The following is a 25,466-nucleotide window of genomic DNA, read 5'->3' as shown; positions in this document are numbered from 1 at the left end:
CAAGCAAACTTCGCCAGTAAGCACTCACTGTTTTCCTATTTATTAGAAAGATAAAATTGTTAAAGGGAAATTGAAGGAAGCTTACAGTGTTCCAGCAGTGCGGTATGTGCTTTGTGTATCAATCTAAAAGGAGCAATCACTTCCCAGATATCCTGATTCATCAGACTTTTAATAATAATTAATAATTAGCTCTTATATAGTGATTTTCATCTGAGATCTCACAGTGGTTTACAAAGAAGGGTAAATAAAATTAGCATTTATTTTCTATTTTAAATAAGCCCTCTAGATTTGAGATTTTATCTGTAAAGATTTGGTAAGTTTAATATATTTATTGTATCAATAATAGTGCATATTCAATTGTCTCTGTGGGAAAAGACTAGTGAGGTTGAGCTATTTGCATATTTTTGTCGGTAAATCAAAGCTGCTTGTACTAACACAAGAGGGTATTATTTTACATTGTAAAGATACAATTTCAGAGACGATTACAACCAGCACTCCAAAAATGAGGGAAGCTGATCTTGTTTTCTAGAGAAAGGAGAGCAGAAAAGCGATTCAAATACTGTGGCTGGATTTTAATAAGGGCTGGATTATCTCATGGCCCCTAACTGAATTTATAGCAATGCAAACAATAAGACTAATCAAATGTCATGCTTCAAGTTATCAGTTGATTGCCTACAGGGGCCAGGAGGGTCCCCTCCCCCCCATACAGATCTGCATCATTGATTAGGATTTTGCCATTCCAGAGGAACATTGTTCATCTAGAAGAACCAGTGGCCTGCTCAGAATAGTAATTTCTGTGGAATCCTGACATCAATACAGGACTTTTACCTTGAATATTTTTTCTCCATCTGTACATTGCTGTAGACTGAACCTCATCATCCAAACTGGTTAAACTGTGCCATATCACTTTAAATTACTGCTTGTTGACCAAAAACCTTAGGAGTTGCATTTCAGCTCAGGGTCTAGAAACACTTTTGAAGGTGTTAACAGATTGGTGAATTTGTATTGTAGCAGCCCTAGGTGCCAACATGGGAAAAAAATGGCAGGTGCTGAGCACCCACCGCAGCCCCCCTACCAGAGCCTTCCCCCAGCACCTTCTGCCCGCCAGCGGACCCTGCGGATCAGCACCTTTCCCTCCCTCCCAGTGCCTACTGCCTGTTGCAGATCAGCTGTTTTGCAGCATCAGGAGGGGCTTGGGCGGGGGACCAAGGGTGCAGCACGCTTGGGGGAGGGGTGGAACTGGGTGGGGAGAGGGTGGCACATGGGGAGGACAGAGGAGTGAGGGCGCAGTGCACTTGGGGGAGGGGGCGGAACTGGTCAGGAAGGGGTCAGGCGGGGGTGGGGAAAGGCGGAGCAGGGGCATAGCAGGGTTGGGAAGAAGCAGGGCAGAGGTGGGGTCTTGGAGGAAGGGTGGAGTGGGGGCAGGGCTGGGCAGGAGCACCCCGCAGCAAATTAGAAACTCAATGCCTATGGTACCAACAAAGCCAGAGTCACCTGTGCTGCTTATAGTGTAGACTCTTATCAACAGAAGGAGTTTTTCCATCGTAGATGTAGGTAATCCACAATGTTGCGGGAGAGCGAACAATAGAGGATAGAGTGATGGAGTGAGTGGGGGAGGAGGCCTGGGAGAAGGGGTGAGGCAGGGGTGGGGCCTCAGAGGAGGGGTGGGGCAGGGGGCGAGGCAAGGTTGTTTGGTTTTGTGCAAGTAGAAAGTTGGCAACCGTAAAAGCCAGGAGTGAGAGAACAGAAGCAGAGAGTTGAGTTCCAAATATCTTACAGAGGGCTGTGTAAATAACATTAGCCTCATTAATACAGCGAGTACCCGACCTATGGAGCATATACTCACAGTGCCACTAACACCGTTAGTGTTTTCACTGCTCTTCCATTTTTCATAGGCCTGTTCATTGATCTGCTATTTTTATCTTGTTTTGAATTGCACTCCAGTTATCATACAATATCAAAATGCTTCTAATAAAGCTTCATCAGCTTCAGAGGTCAGCATGTAAAGTGCTTACTTTATAGAGGAACATTCACTTAAATTATAGGTGTAAAGTGTTTCACATTTTCATTACAACCATATAGTGTCAACTTTTCATGTAAAATTTCTGTCATTAACAAAAGCTTTAGTAGATACAAGTCTGTAGAACCTTATTCTAATATGAAGTCATATGTTGTAGGTGGTAGCAATATAATATAGATGTCTGGAAATTAAGTTCCACAAACAGCTTTCTGCTCTTAATTCCATTATAGAACTTTAGGAAGGTAAGAGGGCCCTCTTGTGGCTATCTATTGTCTAAACAAAAATGGAGAGAAATCTATTAGATCAGCAAAGAGAGAGCGAAAGACTCTTTTAATGTATTGCTGTGAATTCCATTTTTAATACTAAACATTTTCAGTTTTAATCAGGTACCTTTAAGTATCACAGTGGAAAGGATAGAAAGTGCAACTCAGAGGGCAATTAGGAGGCCGATAGTCTTTCTTGTAATTATTAAATTTTAAGACACTGTACGTTTCTTATTTATTGCAGTACAGGAAAGAATGTGCAGGGTTACATCACAGTAAGAGGGATTTTATGAGAAACAGAATTGAAATTGCTTCTTATTCCTAGGTATTTCCTTTGTTCTTAACTTACTGATTGTTGAATTGATAGGCAAACCATGCTAGCAGTGTGTATGTTAATGGGGTCTGATAGAACTGTTTAATATCTAGATTGTTGTGATCTCCACCTTGCAGTAAGTAGAATACACACACAAGTTACCACACCTTGTGGTGTTTTTGAATATAGCAATAAACAAAGGGAAGAAAATAGTATTTCTGTCCCGATACATGAAATTTGCAAAGAACATTTCTAATTTAAAGTCACAGTGCTTGAAGTCAGAATTAATGAAGACCTGAGACAAAGTTAAGAGAGAGCATAAATTGATGGTTTTCAAAGAGATTTCAGTTGGTGTGCATTTTATTGTTAATTGCTTTATTAATTAGGCAGAATTCCTGCCTGCATGGGTCAGGAAGGTCTCCCCCCACATGTACAGATGTGCATCACTGACTACGATTTGGCCATTCCAGAGGAAGGTTGTTGATCTAGAAGAAACAATAGTCTGCTTGTGATGGTGATTTCTGTGGAATCCTTACATCAATACAGAACTTTTACCTTGAATATTTTTTTCTTTATCTGTACATTGCAGTAGACTGAACCTCGTCACTCGAACTGGTTAAACTTTGCCATATCACTTTAAAATATTGCTTGTTGACCAAAAACCTTAGGGAAAATATTGGAGTTGCATTTCAGCTCAGGGTCTGGAAACACTTTTGATGGTTTAACAGATGGGTGAATTTGTACTGTAGCAGCAAAGCGAGACTCACCTGTGCTGCTTGTAGTGTTGACTCTTATCAACAGAAGGAGTTTTTCCGTCAATGTAGGTAATCCACCTCTCTGTGAGAGGCAGTAGCCAGGTTTACAGAACATTTTTTCCATCAACCTCTCTATGTCTACAGTGAAGGTTAGGTCAACCTAACTACAGTGCATGAGGCATGAAATTTTTCATATCCCTGAGCAATGTACCAAGGTCAACCCAAGTTTTAGGTTTAGAGGAGGCCTCAGTCTCTTTATTTCCCCTTATCCTCTCTTTAGATTCCTTTCTCAAATTGTTTAGCATCTCCAGGCATGAACTGGTATAGTGAAGTTTACAGAGAGGCATATGCTGGTAGGCTTGGCTTGTTGAGATTTGAAGGCAAAGGAAGCACATGTCATTAATTGGATTGTTCCAAGTATATGGGGTGGCAAAGAAAAAAGGCAGAAATCCAGGAGTGAGAGAGGGGCTAAGAATGTAAAATATTCAGAGCAGTAGAATTACTGTAATGCTTCAAAATCCACTGCAATGAAAAATCCCATTGAACCTTCATTTGAGAAATAAAGCTTGGGAGAGAACTTCAGTGATGAAATTAGTGGAGAATAAAGAGAATTTGATTAGGGAGAGAAGCTGGATAAGGGCTACTTACAGCATAATCTTGGCTGCCACAAAATCCATTTATGGAGTGGTATTTGCATATATTTATGCTGCTTCTCCTACCTGGTCAAGAAGAAAAGCAGGATTTTGACAGATGACGAGAAAAGGAGGAAAAATTGAAAGAGAACCATATTCTAGTTGAATGTAATATTTAACATTTAAAACAAAAAGAAACCCAATGTGGCCTATTTAGGATTGACAACTTTTTAATTTCACAAAACTGAAAACCCTTGCCTTGCCCCCTACCCCATGGTCCCACCCCTTCTCCAAGGACCTGCCCTCTGCTCACTCCATCCCCCTTCCTTCTGTCATTCACTTTCCCACCCTCACTCACTCACTCATTTTTACTGGTCTGGGGCAGGTGATTAAGGTGTGGGAGAGGGAGAGGGCTCTGGCTGAGGGTGCAGGCTCTGGGGTGGGGCTGGGGATGAGGAGTTGGGAGTACAGAAGGGGTCTCGGGGCTGGGACAGGGGGTTGGAGTACATGAGGTGCTGGGTGTGGGAGGGGGAGAGGGCTCTGGCTGGGGGTGTAAGCTCTGAGGTGGGGCCACAAGAAAGGAGTTAGGAGTGTGGAAGGGGCTCTGGGCTGGGGCAGGGGTTTGGGGTGCAAGAGGGGGTGAGGGCTCCAGCTAGGGGTGCAGGTTCTGGGGTGGGGCTGGGGATGAGTTGGGGGTGCAGAAGGGGTCTCAGGGCTGGGGCAGGGGGTTGGGGTGCATGCTCCAGGAGGGAGTTTGGGTTTAGGAGAGGATTCTGACCTGGGGCAGGGGGTTGAGGTGCAGGGGGTTGGGGTGCAGACTCTGGCTGAGCAGCCCTTACCTCAGGTGGCTCCCAGTCGGTGGCACAGCAGAGCTAAGACAGGCTCCGTGTGACTCCCAGAAGCAGCCAGCATGTCCGGCTTCTAGGCGGAGGGGTCAGAGGGCTCTGTGCACTGCCCGCACCTGCAGGCACTCGAAGCCGGGGTTGTGCACTGAGTCCCCATGGCTGCCCTTGGGCCTAGGAGCTGGACATGCCAGCCGCTTCCGGGAGCTGCATGCAGCCTGGGCAGGCAGAGAGTCTGCCTTAGCCCACTGCATCACTGACCAGACTTTTAGCGGCCCAGTCAGTGATGCTGATCGGAGCCACCAGGGCCCCTTTTCGACCCGGCGTTCTGGCTGAAAACCAGATACCTGGCAACTCTAGGCCTATTGTTTAAACAGCCTACACATGAAACATTGAATGAAGGAAAAGCTATATGTATGTTTTCACTAGTAGAAATTAGATATCGATTTTCAGCTTGCGCATACATATTGTATATCTCAAGCCATATGTAAGGCATTGCTTTCTTGCCTAGTAAAGTATTTTAAGCTTTGTTAACATCAGGTTTGCACAGATTTACTTTAACAAATGGGGGGGAAAAGTAGTGTGTGGTTTAAAACCTTGGTTTATACATATTTACATAGCAGTTGTTGATAACTGAAATAGATGCCAACCAATTATATGTATATTTCAGTATTCATGCAGTGTAACTCCCATTAGTGTTATCCAAATGCTTGGATATTTCTGAGCATTATACTGAGAAGAAATCTTTGGGCTTTTGTTCTTATTGTTTAAATTCTCTTTATGTTGTGATATTTTGGCCAGATTCATTAAAGCTACATGATAACAGGAAAATATTTTTCAGTAAATAAGATATGTCATTCCTCTTAGTAAACTATGTAGGGAAATTTGAGAGAAATGTTAATAAAAATTGTTTATAGGAAAACAACACTTCATAAATCCCTAGTAATGTTGGTTATGATCAGTAACATGCTCCACCCCAGTGGGGTCTATTTAACATCAAATCAATTTCTTTGTATTCATTATTCTTTGTACTCATGACACTTTTGGCCCAAATACACCTTTCCAGCTCCCCACTTCCACCCTCCAAATATTCTCAGAGGTTGGGGCTGCTTTTTGTTCCATCTCAAAAGTAAGTAGGATCAGACTGAACCGAACACAAACCACAAAAGATATGTCTGGTTGTTTGAGGTTTTGGGGGATGGGTGGGAATTGTTTTGTTTTCGTTCCCCAGATATTCTCTTGTCACCTGCACATGTGTCCTGGAAAACAGAGAATGTCTCTTTAAACTCGGAACGTCCCTGCTTTCAGGGTCTGTCCTTGTCGAATTTTACAAAACCCTGTGTACTGTCGTGGTTTTTGTGATTCCTTGTGTCTGCAGCCAGCTAAGCTGGTGAAACTGATAGTAGTTGGCTGAATTTATATGCACCTCAGGGACCACAGGTCTAGCACATGGCAGCCCTCCGACTGATGAGGTGTCACTATGAGATGTCCTCTTACTAAGTCCTTGAGCCAAACTTTCCTCATAGAGCCATATCAACAAGTGGCACAGAGTTAAAGGGAGGGTTATTGCTTTGCTGAGGAGGAAGGAGTGGGCACTTTTACTTTATCTCTTCCCCCAACATGCAGCTGGCTCTCTTTCACTCCTCTTTCACATCCTGGATGATTTCTCAATGCAGTACCATAATGGGCCTCCCAGTTTCTCACTGTAAATAATCTGGTCACCCTATTGTTACCTTGCTAAAAACCTGCAACCCTCTCCCTTGCAGGGTTCTAGTGCCAACTCCTTGGTCTTACCTCGCAAATGTTCCCTGGTGGCCAAGTGCAGCATTGCAAGTCTGAGGAGAAGAAATCCTTGTTGGGGAGCTACATACCGCCCCAGACCCTACTTGAATTCTGTGGCCCCTAAGATTTCCCTCCTGAGGGTTGTCAAGCATAAGGAGGGGTCTGGAGCAGTTCAGTAGGCCAGCTGAGACTGGACTGAAGAGCTACGGTCATCTGCTGCCTCCTGCAGAGCAGCACTAGTCTCCCCACTTCCTGCTCGCCCGCCACCTCCATGCCTTTCTGGTACCAGACCTTTTTTTGTGGAAGTTGCTATTGTGGATCATCACCCCAGCTCATCCTTCCTTTATTCCATGAGGCCTCTCTTAGAAGTGGCTGATTTGGTGGCCCCTCCCCACCATGCAAGGGTGAGAGAAGGCACTGGGGAGAGGAGAGGTGGAAGAGAGGAAAATACAGCCCCCATCTCCTCTTTCTTTTCATTCAGTGGCATAACAATGGGCCAGGCAAGAGAGGGAAATTATTGAAGCTGTTACTTAGTTTTTAACACTCCCCCCTTGTGCTTAGTTAGAGTAGTTCAGTATACAAGATCTTTGTTCTGTATGTATTTTGTATTTATATTTATGTCAACAAGAGACTAGCTACATTAGTTATTGTTAGTTCATTTTAGCAATTTAAAGGATGCTTAGAACAATTGAGCTGTATGTAATTTAGACAAGAAACAAATCTGTAGAGGGGACTTGCTAGTTTGCTGTCTCATCAAGATGTGATTCAGAACAATTTATATCACGGTACTTTGATGGAAAGTGGCATATTTGCTTTTCTATTAAATTGACTGATTTGTATGTTTCCAGTTCAGTCTTCTTCACTCTCAAGTAAATTGTCAATCCCCTGTCTTACGCTTTTATGTATTTTATATGCCTCAGAACTATGTCCACAGTATTCAACTCTTAATGTCTAAAGTCTTAATTAGGCACATACATAACGATGACTAGATTTTCAGAGGTATTTGAGTGCCTGCAGCAGAACTGATTTTTGAGGGGCTTTTCATCTTTGTAAATCAGGCCTCTTTTATTTACATGCCTAAATATGCATTTTGGGCACCCAGTTTGAAAATCTTCTCTTACAGCTTCACAGCAGCGCCAAGGATGGCAGCTAAACTACACAATATGTTAGGATGTTTTATTAGATTGGTATTCAGACACTACCTGTGTATCCTTCCTGATATTCTGTGATTAGACCTGTGTGTGACGGATCATGTCATTAGCCTGGGAGTTGCTCAAGACCCAGACTTCATAACCATGAACATAAATCACATCTTTGGCGACGTGTAGTGGGTCTGTCATCCACTCCAACTTCTAGAGAGTCCATGTCTGATGAAGTGCAACTGAAATAAATATCCATGAATATGCTAAATAATTCAAAGCAGAGGCACTTGCTGCCATAGCCAGAGCTACAGCCCAGAAGAGGAAAAGGTAAAGCATCGGACCTTTGCACTATGATATGTTACTTTACATTTATTCTTGCACAGTCACTAGGGAACAAGTGAAGGCAAATATGATTATGTAGCAAAAGGGATTCTATTTTGATGAGTTTTGTGATTGGTACTGTATATTTGGCAACAGTGTAGTTCTGCACAATAACAAATACATTCCACCATGTCAAAAAAAATGTCTCGTCCCTACTACAGCTGTGTTTTTGGAGCAGTAGGTCCTGAGCTCCAGTCCCACTGATGACTCATTAGACTTTGTGGCCACTTGGTGTGTATAATAATGGATTATTATTAATATGATTATTTACATTACAATAGCATCCAAAATGTGTTATGCATTGTACAGGCATAGAGGAGGACACAGTGCCTGCCTCAAAAAACTTACACTCTAGGGGACAAATAAAAGGCCTGATTTGTATATTTCCAGTTCATTCATCTTCACTCGCAAACAAACTATCAATATCCTGTCTTACCCTTTTGCATGTATTGGATCGAAAACAATGGGGGGGAGTCTTAGTCTATGCAACCACATCATAGCTGCAATTGGTCATTGGGCTAACATAGAATTGGGTGGTATGTTCTCAGGAATATGAGGCAATAACAATACCCTATCTAAATAAAATAGTTACCCGATTCTCCTTTCACTTACGTGAGTGTAACTCTATTGAAGTCAATGAATTTCCTTTGGTGTAAGTTAAAGGAAAATCAGCCACTCTGAATGGAAAAGTGACATGTATCATTTTATTATGAGGGGTTCTCTCTCCTTTTTTGTTTTTGTTTGGTTGTTCTTAGGAATACACAAAATCACCTCCTCTTAGTTATTTGATGTCTAGTATTGAATTGTCTTTAAAGGTGGTTCTCGTTCATCTGACATTCCGCAGAATGAGGTGTCGGACACTAATCCTCTGATCAGAAGTCATGCAGTAAATTAGCAAGTTTTGTAAAGCTTTCCTGAAGTTTCTCTGATTTCCCAAATATAAAACTTCAACTTAATACTTCAAGGGCTAATCAAAAACTGACAGTTTTGCAAATCTTGGACATTACTGGGATATATATAAGCAATTTTGTTGTAGCTACGTTGGTCCCAGGATATATTCAAGGTGGGTGAGGTATGTTTTATTGTCCCAACTTCTGTTGGTGAAAGAGAGAAGCTTTTGAGCTACACAGAGCTCTTCTTCATAAACAAAAACTTCATTGAAGAGACATTAATGTTGGTTAGATGTGACATTCCCATAAAAAGCAATGAAATAAGTATTGTGACACCTCTTAACTGTTTCCTAATGCTTAAATAACACATTTCAATTGACAGTAACAGAATTTGCATCCTCACAATTAACTTCCTTATGGATCACAGTCCCTTTGCAGAGCTTGGAATACAGTCTAGGATGCCAGACTCCGAGTCCTTCCTGTTCTATCTAAACCAACACAGACAAAACAAAATTAAGCCAATTTTTTTAATTTTCCAGTTATCTTGAAAAAAATGAAAATGTGAACACCTTTTTTTTGTTTTGGAAAATGTTGACTAACTCTAGAAAATATACTTAAACCCAGGTTTATAACCCATTATTAATTATGGTGTGATATGCAACAAAACACGGGTATTCCACGTTTCAGCCATTTTTCAAACATTGCAATGGCTTCTGTTACCTGTTGGCAAGTTGGAAAGTTAAGAAATATGGGCCAGACCTGGCAACTGGGACCACGCAGCTGGGCTTTTTGATGTGTGGTGCTCTGCACAGGTGTCCTTTTTGTGGAATCAGTTGCAGGATCTGGCCCTGTGATAGCAAAGGTGTTAAGTGAAATGGGGGCTTGTGGTTTCAGTCTCAGTTGAAGCTAGTGGAAGTTCTGGGTGCTCAGTTCCTCAGGCACTAATTTTTTTCCAAGCACTCAGAACAGGAGATATCTGCAGTAACTGTTGGTGTATGTTGACTTTTTAATGGTGAGTAGTGGCTTAATGACGTTGTTTGAGTAAAGAATCTACATATAAACATACCCACATCAACCTGAGAATTAGAACCACTAATGGTATTAAATTTACAAACTCTTGAAAGTGGACCTTGGACACTCTATTCCGATCATGTGGGTGTAATATTCATCTTCATTATCTTTAGAACTTTCAATCTGCGACACAGATTTTGCTTGTACAACAATCTGGCAGCAGAATTACAATGTCAGAATTTGAATATTTTACCCTTGTCCTTTATCCTCTGATTGACTAGGTTCAAAATGGCAGTCTCTATTAGGGAAGTGTTTTTCTTCTTGTGAGGTCTTGTCTCTGATTTTGGGATGTTGGGTTAAATCTAGAAGTGGTATGCTTCATGCAATACAAACAGATAAATTAGATAAACATAAAATACTCATTCTGGAAGTTTGCAATGTAAAACTACTTTATTTCTTAGAATTCAGAACACACAAAAATCCCAAAACAGGGAGGCACAAAGCAGGCTGCTCCTTAAGGCAGCCATGTACATATCGCACCACTTTACTGTGGGCTGGCTTTCTGCATCTGATCCTGCCCCCCACATTTTGCTACAAAGCTCCCTAGCCTGCAAATAGGACTCAGAAGCCCTCTTGCTGCTCTTTTGTTTAACAAGCCCATTAGTCGTAGTTGATAAGGTCCCAACTGACTTTGTGAGTGAGAAGAGAATATCTTTCGTTTTAGCAGTTTTTGTGTTCAGAGCTTCTGATTGAGCTGTCGTGTGCAGGCTGCACCATGCAGTGGGTGAGAAATAACAGTAAAGATGTCACTCAGCCCTCTACTGCACCTGTCTACTTCATGAAGCCACACAACACATTTTTGTTCTCATTTTGTGGTGATCTGTCACTTCTGTAACAAATCTCACTCAGCTGTGATGTCTGTTCCATGATGATATAAGAGGCAAAATGCTCTGGTATGTGATCAGTGCAACTAATATGAGGCTCTGCACTTCCAACAGGTTTATACTTTTCTATCAAAATGATATTACTGCAGCATTAACTAAAGATTTAAAGTGTTTCATATTATTATGGTGTGAAATGAAGACATGTTTCATTGTCTAATGCTAACAAAGATACTGGACTTCACACCAGTGAGAAATAATGCCTTGTGAATTTCCAGGTGTGTTCATTTTAATGTAAATGCTAGTGTATCTGATATTCTCATACTGTTGGAGACATGAGAATTTGTAGCATTCATCTTTGATACACCTAGGACTGGATTGTGCTGGTCTTAAAGGCTGATCCAGCATCCACACTTCCACGCTGCATGCCTGCAATGTCTCCTGAGGCACAATCCCTCCCAGGGCTCCCTCAGGGCAGTGTGGTTCCATACGATGATTTACTCAGGCCTGTGTATAGATTACATAATCTGGCCATTTATTTGTATATCATAGGGCCAAATAATTTAAGCGGCCCAAAGCTTTCCCTGTGCTAACCCATTGACTTTCATGAGTTATCCTAGGAAGGGATTTGACTGAGTATCTATCCTGGAAAAGGTGTGAGTTTCTTGCAGAAAATAAATTTTAATGAATGGCAAGTTGGCATTGGATTAATGATTGTTTTGAAAGTGAGCTGAAGTGATTCATGGATGTTTCCATTTTATCATTACAATGCTAGCTGTTAAAAGTTAGACTTCAGGTTAGACTGGCAGATGTATACTATGCAGCTATTACTAATTACTATTCTTGTAGCCGTGTCAGTCCTAGGATATTAGAGAGACGTGGGTGGGTGAGGTAATATATTTTATTGGACAAAATTCAGTTGATGAGAGAGACAAGCTGTCAAGCCACATAGAGTGCTTCATTACTCTGCTAGACACTAAATATCATGGAATAAACAGAGATACTGGATTTATGGCTTATTACAACAATCTGTAACCCACTAATCCCCTCTTTTTGTCCTATTACTGCAATAGGACAGTATGTGCCAACTACTTATGCTAAACAATCTGCTTCACCTTGCATTTTGTATGATGCTGGGTGTACCTTTCCCAGACCTGAGGAAGAGCTCTGTGTGACTTGAAAGCTTGTCTCACTTATCAATGGAAGTTGGTCCAATAACAGAGATTACCTCACCCACATTGTTTCTCTAATATTCTTGTGTAGGCATCAGACGCTTGAGAATCAGAGTTCCCAAATCCCCAACTACTTAACACATCCTTCTTAATTACTTTACATGCATTTTGAAGGCTTGGATAAAATACCTTTTCATCAGCGTGTCAAAGCACATTCTGATTGTTCGGCTCTGAATGCCGAGACTCTCTGCTTTAGAGGTTTGGTTCACTTCAGGTGGTAGTCCACTGAAATAAAGAATGAGCAGACTATAGTGAAAGCAGTATATCAAACAAGGTGACAGAAAATAATTCTGTGTTTTGTATTATAGCAGTGGGTAGCATTGTGGTCTGTAGCCAGATTACAATGGACAAGCTCGAAGTGAGGAGATTCTGTTGTCACTAAGCAGAGACAAATGCATGTCTGGCCTCAAAATAGCCTAAATTCTTAGATTTCATTAACAGGCAAAGAAAGGGACTGAAATGGATCCCAGTTTAACTTTTTTTCTTGCACTTTTTGTGCCTTTTTTCAGGAATTAGCCCAGCAGCCAGTCCCAGTTTTAACAAGATTTACTGCAAAACCAGATACTATGTCGGGGGTGGCCAAACCGGGCTTGTGAGCCTCATACAGCTGTTTTACCATTAAAGTGTGGAACCCCTCCACCCCTCATTCTCAGCCTACCAGACTGGGGGAGGGGGGAGCTCATGGCTGTGAAGTGAGCTGATGGGGCTATGGTAGGGGTGGGCAAACTTTTTCGCCTGAAGGCCACATTGGGGTTCCGAAACTGTATGGAGGGCCAGGCAGTGAAAGCTGTGCCTCCCCAAACAGCCTGGCCCCTGCCCCCTCCCTGCCCCCGACTGTCCCACTCAGAACCCCTGACCCATCCAACCCCCCCTGCTCCTTGTCCCCGACCGCCCCCTCCCAGGACCTCTGCCTCTAATCAGCCCCCTGGGACTCCACACCCTATCCAAGTCTCCCTGTCCCCTGACTGCCCTGGCCCCTATCCACACCCCCACCCCCTGACAGGCCCCCCAGGACTCCCACACCTATCCAAACACCCCTGTTCCTCATTTCCTGACCATCACCTCCAAACCTCCACCCCATCCAACCGCGCCCTGCTCTCTGTCCCAACTGCCCCCCGGGACTCCTTGCCCCTTATCCAACTCGAAAGCTCCCTGCCAGAGATGACTGGTGCCTGCTGAAAGGGGGGGGGGACACAATGTAAAGGTTTTCCCCCCCAACAGTTTGAGTCACACCCCACCAGGCACACCTCCCCTCTTACCCTCAGCAGCTCCTCCTTCCATCTCCCCGGTTTTAGCTCTGCATGGAGAGGCAGCAGCAAACAGCTGGGAGCTGCAGGGAGGGGTCACTGCTTTAGCTCACCAGGGAGAGGCAGTAGCAAAAGCAGTGGCTCTCCCTATAGCTCCCAGCTGTTTGCCTTTGCCTCTCCCCATGGCCACAGCTCCAAGCTTGCCAGCTGCAGTAGCTGCTGTGCAGGGAAGGGGCCCAACAGCGTCATATGACCGAGCACGGACAGCAAACTCTGGCAAAAATTGGGGGGAAGGGGGCATGTGACCCCCCCCACATGCTTCCCATGCGTTGCTTCTGGCTTATGCCCAATGGGGAGGGGAGTCTTGGGGTTTCAGATGCCTCCCATGGGGCTGAAGCCCCAAGCCCCAGCAGTGGTTCCCCAGCTCTCAAACTTCTGAAGATTATCATATGCAGCTCGACGTGTCAGTAAGTTTAGCCACCCCTGTACTACGTATTGAGAATTATGAAGTATGTGTGTATTTCGACCATAACTACCAACATTTGAAAATGTTTTGAGACAATTTTCCAGGTAAGACAGGGATGGTCTCACAACAACCAGAGGCTTGTGTGCACAACTTGGGGTGTTTTAGTGTAGTTTAAAAAAAAATGTATCAATGTCTTAGGGCCATAAAATTCCTTCCCCTCCCAGGCAAACCCATGACATGAATGCTTCCTCTGCAGCAACAGATGCCTCTTCCCACCCATCTGATTTTCTAACAGGAGCTAATGTAGAGGCACAATCATCTGGAAATGTACGCCAGTCTCAGGATATCTAAGCCCCTTGCTTCTGCCATGATAGAAGAATTCTGAGGTGACTCCTTGAATAGAACTCATAAGTATCCTGTCCCCTACATGGGAGATGCATGTGTAGAAGACAAGAGAGCATGAAAAACAAAATACTTTTCAGGCTATTAAAGATCTAGTGCCTACCAGACCAAATACTCATTAGGTCTTGCATCCTCCCACTCATAAACTGCATTGGGGTAACATTATATGTCATTGCAATAATAGAACACTCTAAAACACACACAAGCATCAGACCTGACCGTCAATATAGCAAAAAAAAATACAAACTCCAGTGATGGAAGATAAAGGTTCAGAGTTCAAATAAGCATCCTAAAACTTGGGTGCTTAACTTACACCATGTCTAGACTAGCATTTATGTTGGCAAAACTTTTGTCACTCAAGGGTGTAAAAAAAACACACCCCGAGCAACGTAAGTTTTGACAGCATAAGCTCATGTCCACAGCACTATGTTGGTGGGAGATGCTGTCCCGCCAGCATAGCTACTGCTGCTTGTTGAGCTGGTTTTATTATGTTGACAGGAGAGCTCTCTCCTGTCGGCATAACACGACTACACGAGTGATCTTACAGTGGCACAGCTGTATTGGTACAGCTGTGCAACTGTAAGCTTGTAAGTGTAGACATGGCCTAAGCTTCTGACATGACGTGGCGTCCTTGATGGCCATTATAGGTCCAAGGCACAACAGTATGGCAGTGTGGGACAGCTTGTCCAGCTATTGAGCCTTTTTTGTATGTTTTTGTGGATAAACAGAGGATTTAGCTGTACAGGACTTCTCAGTCCATCTTCTTGCAGAGGGTATGTTTACACTGCAATTAGGAGGAGAGATTTCAGCCTTTGTAGCCATACCTGAACTAACTCTGAGATTGCTAAATCAAGGCTAACTCAAGTAACAATAGCAGTGAATCCATGGCAGCATGCAGGGCCGGCGCTACCATTTAGGCAGCCTAGGCAATCGCCTAGGGTGCCAGAATAAATGGTGGGCGCCGTTTTGCCGGAGGGGGCAGCAGGCAGCTCCGGTGGAGCTTCCGCAGTGGTGCCTGCAGAGGGACTGCTGGTCCGCGGCTCCGGTGGAGCTGCCGCAGTGGTGCCTGCGGACGGTTGGCTCCTCGCGCGGCTCCAGTAGACCTCCCACAGGCACGACTGCGGCAGCTCCACCGGAGCCACGGAGCACTGGACCCTCCGCAGGCACCACTGCGGCAGCCCCACCGGAGCCGCAGGACCAGTGCGCGGGGTGGCGAAATTGCTGTCCGCCTAGGGCACTCAAACCCCTAGTGCCGGTCCTGGCAGCATGGGTGATGGCCATCCAAGTATGTACGCAGGCTCCTGGATGAACAGAGCTAACCTATGCAGCCGCCTGTGCTGCCACAGCCTCATTGCTGTTGCTACTCAAACTAGCTTTTATTTAATGCTGCAATCACATCTCCTGATTGCAATGTAAACATACCCCCACAAACTAAATTCATGAAAGCCAGACTGAGAGAAAGAATATCTTTGGGCTGGTCTACACTTACCGGGGGAGTGACGAGTGGCGGTCGATGCATCGGTGGTCGATTTAGTGGGTTTAAGTGAAGACCCATTAAATCGACCGCAGATCACTCTCCTGTCAACTCCTGTACTCCACTGGATCGAGAAGAATAGGGGGAGTCGACGGGAGAACATCTCCCATCAACATTGCCCCCCTGGTAAGTAGATCTAAGCTATGTCGATTTGAGTTATGCTATTTATATAACTCAAATTGCATAGCTTAGATCGAATTTCCCCTGTGGTGTAGACAAGGCCTGAGTTTTGACAGACCACTGAAAAGCTCAGTAGTCATACAGTAAATATAGTAAAGGAAGAAAGTTTCTTGGCTAGTCACAAGGAATTTTGCATAAATCATACAAAGGCATTTCCTCATTCATTTCACTGTATTTGTTTCGGATTCTGCTTTTCAGCTCATATTCCATTATAGAACAGCAAATACATCTGCCAGTAATGAGATGGAAATGATTTATGCACTGGAAGGTTTACTTTCACTAGTTGTCATTGCCCCGAGGCACACCAGAATGAAAATGCCATAGGTTGGTGAGGAAAGACTGAAACATTATTAAAGGTGTAAATAACCATCAATAGCAATATTTTAACATATACATTAACATCCAATACTATCCCAGAGAGGGAGGGCAACCATATGAGGAAGAAGCCTTGTATAAGACCCTGTGAGGTGATCCAAATGTTAGCCACACATTCCAGCTGCCTTTGAATGTTCTCGGCATTGTGTGTTTCAGCCACTTTGAGCACAGCTGTTTTCGTTAGTGTTGCAACCAGTATGTTTGCTTAGTGATGCTGGTAGCGGTTGCAAAAGTGCTGATCCAAGGCTCAGAAGCTGAAATACAATTTTTTTATGCTCAAAGCTGTTGAGTGGCAGAGAACGATATGCAATAGTTTGGCTGCTTGTCCAGGTCTCACTTGTAACATATGCAAAACTCCATCTGCTTGCCTGAAAGCGTGTCTTAATCTGTTCTCATAAACACAAAGCAGAGTGATGGTGAAGAAGAACATTTTTCTTGAGAAGGAAAAGCATTGCTCAATATTTTCTAACAGCCCTTGGAAGCCAAAGTCCTCTACAGCCAAGTATAACTTCAGCTCAAGGGAAATAATGTCTACTACTTCCTAGTTTATAGGGACTGTAGTCAAAGTGGATGTTTCTGGGAATATTCATTATGAATGGTCATGGGATGCTCAGGAACTATGATGACAGGATCTGTATAAGTACCCCAATAGAGCATGATGAAACTGCTGTTAGATAGTATGGAACTGGGTACCTGCACAAAGAACAAATTATTTATGCCATATAGTCCCTCCTCAGCTTTGCCAAACATTAAGGCAAACCATACAATTCCTAATCCAAATTGTAATAGCAATTCACACAAGGACACTCCCCAGTACACGCCCCTTCTTGCTCATTCAAAAAATGTATATCCCTTCTGCTGTGAAATCATTTCAGGAGCAGCTGCTTCCAGAAGCTAGTAGTCCAGGAAGAGAGACTGCAGCAATGCACAATCAACACTTCTGACACTGTAACATCATTCCAGAAAATACATTATAGTTCTTGTGCAGAAAGGTCATTGATTGAGTGAATAAGACAGAAAAAAAAGTTTTTGATTCCCTCCTGCCTTCTAATTGCTCTGAACTGGTGGAGATACCTGCATATTTCAGCAAGAATTTGAGTATGTCTCAATTTTATTTGCTACGCTTTAGGGCATCTGGAGAAGCAGTGGGAGTCATTCAGCATTTAGAAAAGGATGTTACGCTGTGATGATCTGGATAGGAACGACATTACATCCAGCAATTCTGAAGAGTTCCTGGATTTTTCATTCAACTAAAGTGAGATCTTCTGAAAGATGATCTCTCGAAGTGTTCATTGTTTCAGCAGTGTGTGTCCCCAACACCATTTGTTTTTCTGAGTGTTGGGTAGGTTCAATAAAAGCATCTTGAGATCATGTCTGAAGAAATCTTAGGGTACGTCTACAGTACGAAATTAATTCGACCTTTCGGAAATGATTTGATACATTCAGTGTTGTGTGTCCCAGCTAAAGAGCATGAATTCGGTGGAGTGCGTCCACAATACTGAGGCTAGCATCAAATGTCGGAGCGGTGCACTGTGGTAGCTATCCCACAGTTCCCGCAGTCTCTGCCACCCATTGGAATTGTGGGTTAAGCTCCCAGTGCATGATGGGGCAAAAACATTCTTGCAGGTGTTTCTGGGTGTGTGCCATCACTCACTCGTCCCTCCGTGAAAGCTATGGCAGATGCCATACTACCAGCAGACGGTGCAGCACGGTGCACCGCCTGTCTCCTGGTACTATGAATCCACCTTGCATGTCCTCTTGTCTTTCTATCTACTCTTTCATCTAACCATTTCCTGCCTTTTTTCGGCTACAATGAACAGAGCCACACAGCTTCCGCCACTTTTTCCATGTTGTCGATCATGGGCTCCGGTGGAAGCTACAGAAGGCAACAATTCCCCGCCATTTTTCGGCCATCGTGAACAGAGCTACACAGCTTCCGCCGCAAACTCTGCTCACGTTTCCACTGCAAACTCTGCTCTCCCACTCTTGCAGCTCTAACGAGCTTCCCAGCTCCATGAAATCTACAGAAGACAACCATTTACCACCTTTTATCGGCCATCTTGAACTAAACAGCTCGTTTTGCGCCCTTTTTCCAGGATTACCCATGCAGGCGCTATAGCGTGGCAAGCATGGAGCCCGCTCAGATCTACGCTGCAGTTTTGACCATTGTAAATACCTTGTGCAGTATCCGGCAGTATATGCAGTACCTGCAAAATTGGGCAAGGAAGCGATGACAATGCAATCACTATACTGATGAGAACATGGACACAGACGTTCCTAGAAGCACGACGTGGTGACTGGGAGATCATGGTGGCATTGAGCCTGATTCATGCCATAGAACACCAATTCTGGGCCCGAGAAACAAGCACAGACTGGTGGGACTGCATTGTGTTGCAGGTCTGGGATGATTCCCAGTGGCTGCGAAACTTTCGTATGCGTAGGGTCACTTTCATGGAATTTTGTGACTTGTTGTCCCCTGTCCTGAAGCACAAAGACACCAAAATGAGAGAAGCCCTCGCAGTTGAGAAGCGAGTGGCCACAGCACTGTGGAAGCTTGCATTGCCCAACAGCGACTGGTCAGTCGAGAATCAGTTTGGAGTGGTCAAATCTACTGTGGGGGCTGCAGTGCTGCAAGTAGCCAATGCAATCATTGACCAGCTGCTATCAAGGGTAGTGATTCTGCGAAATGTGCAGACCATTGTAGATGGCTTTAATGCGCTGCGGTTCCCTAACTGCAGCGGGGCGATAGACGGAACGCATATCCCTATCTTGGCCACGGCACGCTGGGGCGGCCAATACATAAACCACAAGGGGTACTTTTCGATGGTGCTGCAAGTACTGGTGGATCAGAAGGGATGTTTCACCGACATCAACGTAGGATGGCCAGAAAAGGTGCATGACGCTCGCATCTTCAGGGACTCTGGTTTGTTTGAACAGCTGCAGGAAGGGATTTACTTCCCAGACCAGAAAATTACTGTTGGGGATGTCGAAATGCCTATAGTTGTCCTCAGGGATCCAGCCTACCCCTTAATGCCATGGCTCATGAAGCCGTACACGGGCACCCTGGACAGTAGTAAGGATCAGTTCAACCATAGGCTGAGCAAGTGCAGAATGATGGTAGAATGTGCTTTTGGACATTTGAAAGCATGCTGGCGCAGTTTACTGATATGGTTAGATCTCAGCACAACCAATATTCCAACTGTAATTGCTGCTTGTTGTGTGGAGACATTTATGGCGGAGTGGGAGGTTGAGGCAACTCGTCTGGCGGCCTGTTTTGCACAGCCAGACAACAGGGTAATTAGAAGAGCGTAGCAGGGCACGCTGCGCATCAGAGAAGCTTTGAAAGCCAGTTTCATGACTGGCCAGGGTATGATGTGACAGTTGTGTTTGTTTCTCTTGAAGTTACCCGCCCCCTATATATATATGAAAGGAAATAAAGTCTAAATTGTTTTTAAAATGTTCTGTATTATTATTTGTTGCACAACACATTGAGAGAAATCAGAAGGCAGTTGGGGGGGGTTGGGTTGGGGGGATGGAGGAGGAGGGAGGGACAAGTTGAGAAACCAAATCAAAAGTTCACATATGCCAGCTTTCTACTGCTTGGGCAATCCTTTGGTGTTGAGTGTGTGGGTCCCTGTAGCCTCCCCCCTCGTGTTCTTGGGCGTCTGGGTGAGGACACTATGGAACTTGGGGAGGAGGGAAGGTGGTTATACAGGGGCTGCAGCGGCAGTCTGTGGTCTTGCTGCCTTTCCCCCATTAGATCTACCATACAGTGGAGCATGTCAGTTTGCTCCCCCATGAGCTTGACCATAGCGTTCTGCCTGCTCTCATCGCGCACATCCCTCCTCTGTTTGTGTTCCTGTAATGCTTTACGGGACTCCACAATTGTTTGCCTCCACGGATTCAGCTGGGCCCTATCAGTGCGGGAGGACTGCATGAGCTCAGCGAATATGTCTGCCCAAGTTTGTTTTTTCCGCCTTCTAATCTGAACCAACCTCTTCGACGGAGTAGATAGGGGCCTGCGGAAGGAGAAAAAGGAAGGTTAGTATTTTAAAATATACATTTCAGAGGACAAAGAGGACACTTTGCTATGAGTAAGCCATCACACACAGCTGGGCAACAGAATTCAGCTTGCAGGCAGCCTAGGGGCACACGAGGTTCTGCTTCTTCTAAATTCATGTCAGTGTTTTCAGACTGCTGGGACCCCTTTCCCATAGCAAGCAATGCCTGGTGGATTTGCCATAAAGGAGAGCCTGCAGGGTCTCTGGGATGATCACTTCACACAACACCCAACACCCCCCCTGCACCCATCGTGTGGCTCCAATGAGGCTCTGAGCGGGGATGAGCCCTTTAAACTATACGCAAACAGCCCAGTGCGACTGGGTTCCCCCCCACCATCACTGCGTGGCTCCAGTCAGGCTCTCACTCACCAGAAGTACCTTCTCCAGGGTCATTGGAGTGGGGGGAGGCTATTGGCTCCAGCATTAAGCATAGTTCCTGGCTAGGGGGGGAAACGGATTCCCTACTTGCTGCCTGGGCACTGTCCTTCTCCTCCTCCTTTTCATCTTCCAATGACTCTTCCTCCTCACTCCATGCAACTCCCCCCTTGCAGGTGTCCACGGAGAGTGGTGAGTGGTGGTGTCACCCCCCATAATTGCATGGAGCTCACGGTAGAAATGGAATGTATGAGGCTGTGACCCAGAGCACCCGTTTGCCTCCCTGGCTTTTTGGTATGCTTGCCTGAGCTCCTTGATTTTTTTATGACAGTGCTCTGTGTCCCTGGAGTAGCATCTTTCAATCATGGCCCTGGAGATTTTAGTGTATGTTTTTGCATTCCTTTTTTTGTAACGTAGTTGTGCCATAACAGACTCGTCTCCCCAACATACGATGAGATCCAGTAGCTCCCATTCGGACCATGCTGGAGTTCGTCTGTGAATCCGGGACTGCGTGATCTTTTATGATGGTGGACTCTGCATGGTTGCCTGTGATGGTGGACTGTGCTGACGGTCACCTGTGCTGATGGTGACCAAACAGGAAATGAAATTCAAAAGTTCCTGGAGCTTTTCCTGACCACCTGGCTAGTGCATCGGAGTTGAGAGTGTTGTCCAGAGCGGTCACAAGGGAGCATTCTGGGATAGCTCCCGGAGGCCAATAACGTTGAATTGCGTCCACAATACCTTTAACCCGGGATTGTGATCTCGATTTAAGCGCTACTCCACTTGCCGAGGTGGGGTACAGAAATCGATTTAAAGAGCCCTTTAAATTGAAAAAGCCGGTTTGGTCATGTGGACGGAATCTTTTTTTTTTCTGAATTAACTCGGCTAATTCCAAAATAACAGACTCATGTAGACCAGGCCTTAGGGTAATTTCAGTGGATCAGGTGCTGGAGACTCATATTTTATTAACGTGTTGTTCAGAGCCAGATGAGTCATGCAAACACCTCTTTTTGTACCACACTAGTTGTGTTAATTTTACTCGTGGACTTTTAGTTGCTATTCCAGCTGACAAAAGTTATAAAGTATTTTGGTTTTGTCTTATTTTTATATCACCCTATAATTTAGGTTAAGTTGTTATTGAATAAAATCTTCAACAGTAAACGTGTTACATGAAAGATTGTTTAGGCATACTCAATTTCAGTCTTTTTCACATTGCCATAACTAGATGTAGAAACTCTCAATGCGGCAACTGAAAGATAAATTGACAAACTGAGGTCTGCAGTTTCTTGTTCTATTTGATGTCAGGTAGATTTTAGTATCTTTTTTGTATTCCTAACAGATAACAGCTGAACATGTTAACCTTTACACTTATCAGCAGTGAGTGATTTTAGTATCCATGATCATAACTAGTCTTAATCCGTCTCTCAACTCAAATTAAGTCATGTAAATGGATTTTAGTCCTGTCATTGGCCTCAGTGTAACCCATTTAATGACCCATTTGCAAGTTGGCTGGTCATGCCAAAATCTTCCACATTGCAGCAGTTGAAGCATCCAGTTGGTATTGTCCAGGCTGCTCATATATTCTAACCATGTGCTGTAGAGAGTCATATTGTCTCAGTTCAGAAGACAGCTGACAGGATTAATATTTTCTCATTATGTACAAGAGTAGTGAGAGAATTCACATCTTTGTGGTCTGGAATCCTCAGCATAGTAAATCCTCAAAGGACACAACAACAGTTTCACTGTTTTATCTTTGAACCGTTGTATCTTCTCCCATTGATTCCGATATTGCTAAATACCAGCATATAAAAAGAGTCTATTGAGTACAATTGGATTTGTCATGGAACACTGCACAGTTGGTTGTGGTTAAAATCTCCTTTCCTCAAAATAAAAAAAATCCCTCTTTTGTCTGCAGCTTGTTTTGTAGCATATCTCCTTAATCACAAATGGATGAAAATTAATAAAAAGAATTAATCACAAAAACCAAACTGCCTTCTAGTTTGTTCACAATATTCACCATGCGTTAAGGTTTGCACTTTGTACCACTGTGTTTGTCACTGGGAGGTAGTTAATGTTACTTATTTCCTCTTTCAGAACTAGTAAGTGCCTCAAAAATCACCATGATGAAGAACAGATGGATAAATGGGTTAGGGATAAAAATGTGTCCTCAGTCCACCTTCTTGAAAGTGACTTGTGGTGTGGTAAATTTTATTATCCACATGTCATAGTTGCTAGGAATGTTCTAGAGGCTTAAGCTTTACAAGTGCATTGGCCCATTTGAAAAAGTTATGGCAAGGTCTACACTACAGATTTATAGCGGTATAACTATGTCGCTTAGAGATGTAAAAAATCCACACCTCTGAGTGATACACATATACCAATCTACCCCCTGAGTATAGACAGTGCTATGTCAGTGAGAGAGCTTCTCCCATCTACAACTACTGCCTCATGCCAGGTGGATTAACTATGCTGATGGGAAAAGCTCTCCCGCTGGCATAGGAGCATTTTTACTTAAGTGGTGCAGCTGCACTAATCCAGTGTTTTAAGTGTAGACCTGCCCTAAGACGAAGTCGTTGGTTAGCAAGCATTTCATCAGAGAGAAATAAAAATTGCTAATTAATAAGAGTAAAAGCTGCTGAATCCTAAAACTGTGTTTTAAAAATTTGTTCCAGGAACTTCTATTACATCACAATGCTGAGGGATCCAGTGTCACGGTATTTGAGTGAATGGAAACACGTCCAGAGAGGAGCAACATGGAAAACTTCCCTCCACATGTGTGATGGAAGAAGTCCAACGCCAGATGAGCTGCCTACCTGTTACCTGGGGGATGACTGGTCTGGAGTCAGCTTGCAAGAGTTCATGCATTGTGGTTACAACCTGGCTAACAACCGCCAGGTTCGCATGCTGGCAGACCTAAGCCTGGTTGGATGTTACAACTTGACTTTTATGAATGAAAGTGAGAGAAATATGATCCTTCTCCAAAGCGCCAAGAACAACCTGAAAAACATGGCCTTTTTTGGACTCACAGAGTTTCAGAGGAAAACACAGTATCTCTTTGAGAGGACATTCAACCTTAAGTTCATTTCCCCATTCACCCAGTTCAATATTACCCGGGCCTCTAATGTGGATATTGATGAAGGGTCCCGGAAGCGCATAGAGGTGTTGAACTTTCTGGACATGCAGCTTTATGAATATGCTAAAGACCTCTTTCTCCAACGCTTTCAGTACTCCAAGCAAGAGGAGCACCAGAAGAACCGGCAAAAACGGCGGGAGGAGCGGAAGCTACTCCGGGAGCAAAGGGCGCACCAGTGGCAGAAGGAAGAATCAGCAGCAGAAATAGCTGTTACTGAAGATTATAACAGTCAAGTGGAGCGATGGTGACGCTTTTCATTCTTAGACAAATAAAAGAAAAGAGAATTGAAAACCCTGATAATTTCTTGAACTTGGTTACTCAGAGATTACACAAGGAATGAGTAGTGTTGCCTTGGTAGATGAGACTGAGTCTCACAGCTGCCCTTCTTTGTCTTAGTTTTTCTTAGTTTCTATCAGCTAGGAGAATATATATATATTTTTGTGTTTCTCAATGCTCCTTATATCAGTGTTATTAACTGGCAGTGGAATAGATTCTTATCAAATACTAACTTCTTTCAAAGGCCTAAGCGATGAGAGTGGCTGGAAAAGATAGCTCTTTTTTTTCCATTAACTGATGTACTCTGTACAGTTTGAGCAGCTGAAACTTGTGATGATATGAATCAAAAATCAGAGAACCACTGAGCTGCTGACACTGGTGTATTTCAGACTGTCCTGCGTAGCTGTGTTCTGTATTGAATGCAACAGAGAAAACCATGTTGCCCTTCAGATGTTTACATGTAGTGTTTTAAGTAAGAAAAAGAAAATACTGAATGTGATTAAATTACATTTAGGACTAGGTGACACATGGGGCTGAAACTATTCTTTTATTTCTGAAAGCCTGCAGTCATGGGCGGTTTATAAGTGAAATGAGTTAGAAGGTCTTAACCTAATCCCTAGCAGATTTGGCTGTGCATCACCAAAACCTGCTAGTAAGCAGGCTCCATTCTGAGAGAGCCTGGCAAATGAATGGCATAAGTACTACTGCTGAGAAATGAGATCCATTCTGGGGAAGCTCACACAGGCCTGTTCACCCTATCTGGATGGAGGTAACAATATCAGCTTTGACTTTTGTGAAAGGTGAAATCCACAAAGGGCGTGGAATAAGAAAGGCAAGAAAAAGAGTGGAAAAAGCTGAAGTATTAGTCGGACACTTTCCAAATTTGTTATAAGGGCTCTGGTCATAAAGGTACACTGAATCTTGAGAGGTGTATGTGTTTGTTATGAGCCTTGGTGGGAAGAGAGCTCTGAGCTGAATGGGGTGGGCCCATGCTGTGCTGAGTTTTGGCAAGAAGAAGGGGTTCTTAGCTTGGAGGGACCAGTAGTGATGTGGGGGGGGAGGATGTTGTTCTGCAGGTGGGGTTGGGAATGATGGTGGCAAGGGCGCCTGCAGAGATTCTGAGCTGGGAGGGGCATGGGTTGGTGTGTGAAGTGACTTGCCCTCACCCTCCTATGAGGGAGACTACCAAGCTCCTCTGGGCCTGATCCAGGCTAATGAGACACACCTGCAAGACTTGCTCAGCCTACCGGGGGGGGAGGGGGAAGGGGCGCTT

The 25,466-nt window shown here is 44.1% G+C and overlaps 1 protein-coding gene across 1 annotated transcript in view; it reads left to right on the top strand.

Annotated features, from left to right (window-relative positions):
* The window catches only part of HS6ST3 (heparan sulfate 6-O-sulfotransferase 3), a 534,806-nt gene extending 509,601 nt beyond the window's left edge, over positions 1-25,205 (top strand). Inside the window, exon 4 of the mRNA XM_050950170.1 lies at positions 23,457-25,205. Within this exon, the coding sequence (XP_050806127.1) occupies positions 23,457-24,165 (709 nt within the window). The 3' untranslated portion in view covers positions 24,166-25,205. The remainder of the gene's footprint in view (positions 1-23,456) is intronic.
* Positions 25,206-25,466: the final 261 nt, after the last annotated feature.

This window comes from Gopherus flavomarginatus, chromosome 1 (genome assembly GCF_025201925.1).
Source record: "Gopherus flavomarginatus isolate rGopFla2 chromosome 1, rGopFla2.mat.asm, whole genome shotgun sequence".
In the NCBI taxonomy this organism is placed as follows: Eukaryota; Metazoa; Chordata; order Testudines; family Testudinidae; genus Gopherus; species Gopherus flavomarginatus.
The sequence above is the reverse complement of the archived record's forward strand: the minus strand, read 5'-3'. Positions and strand labels throughout refer to the sequence as shown.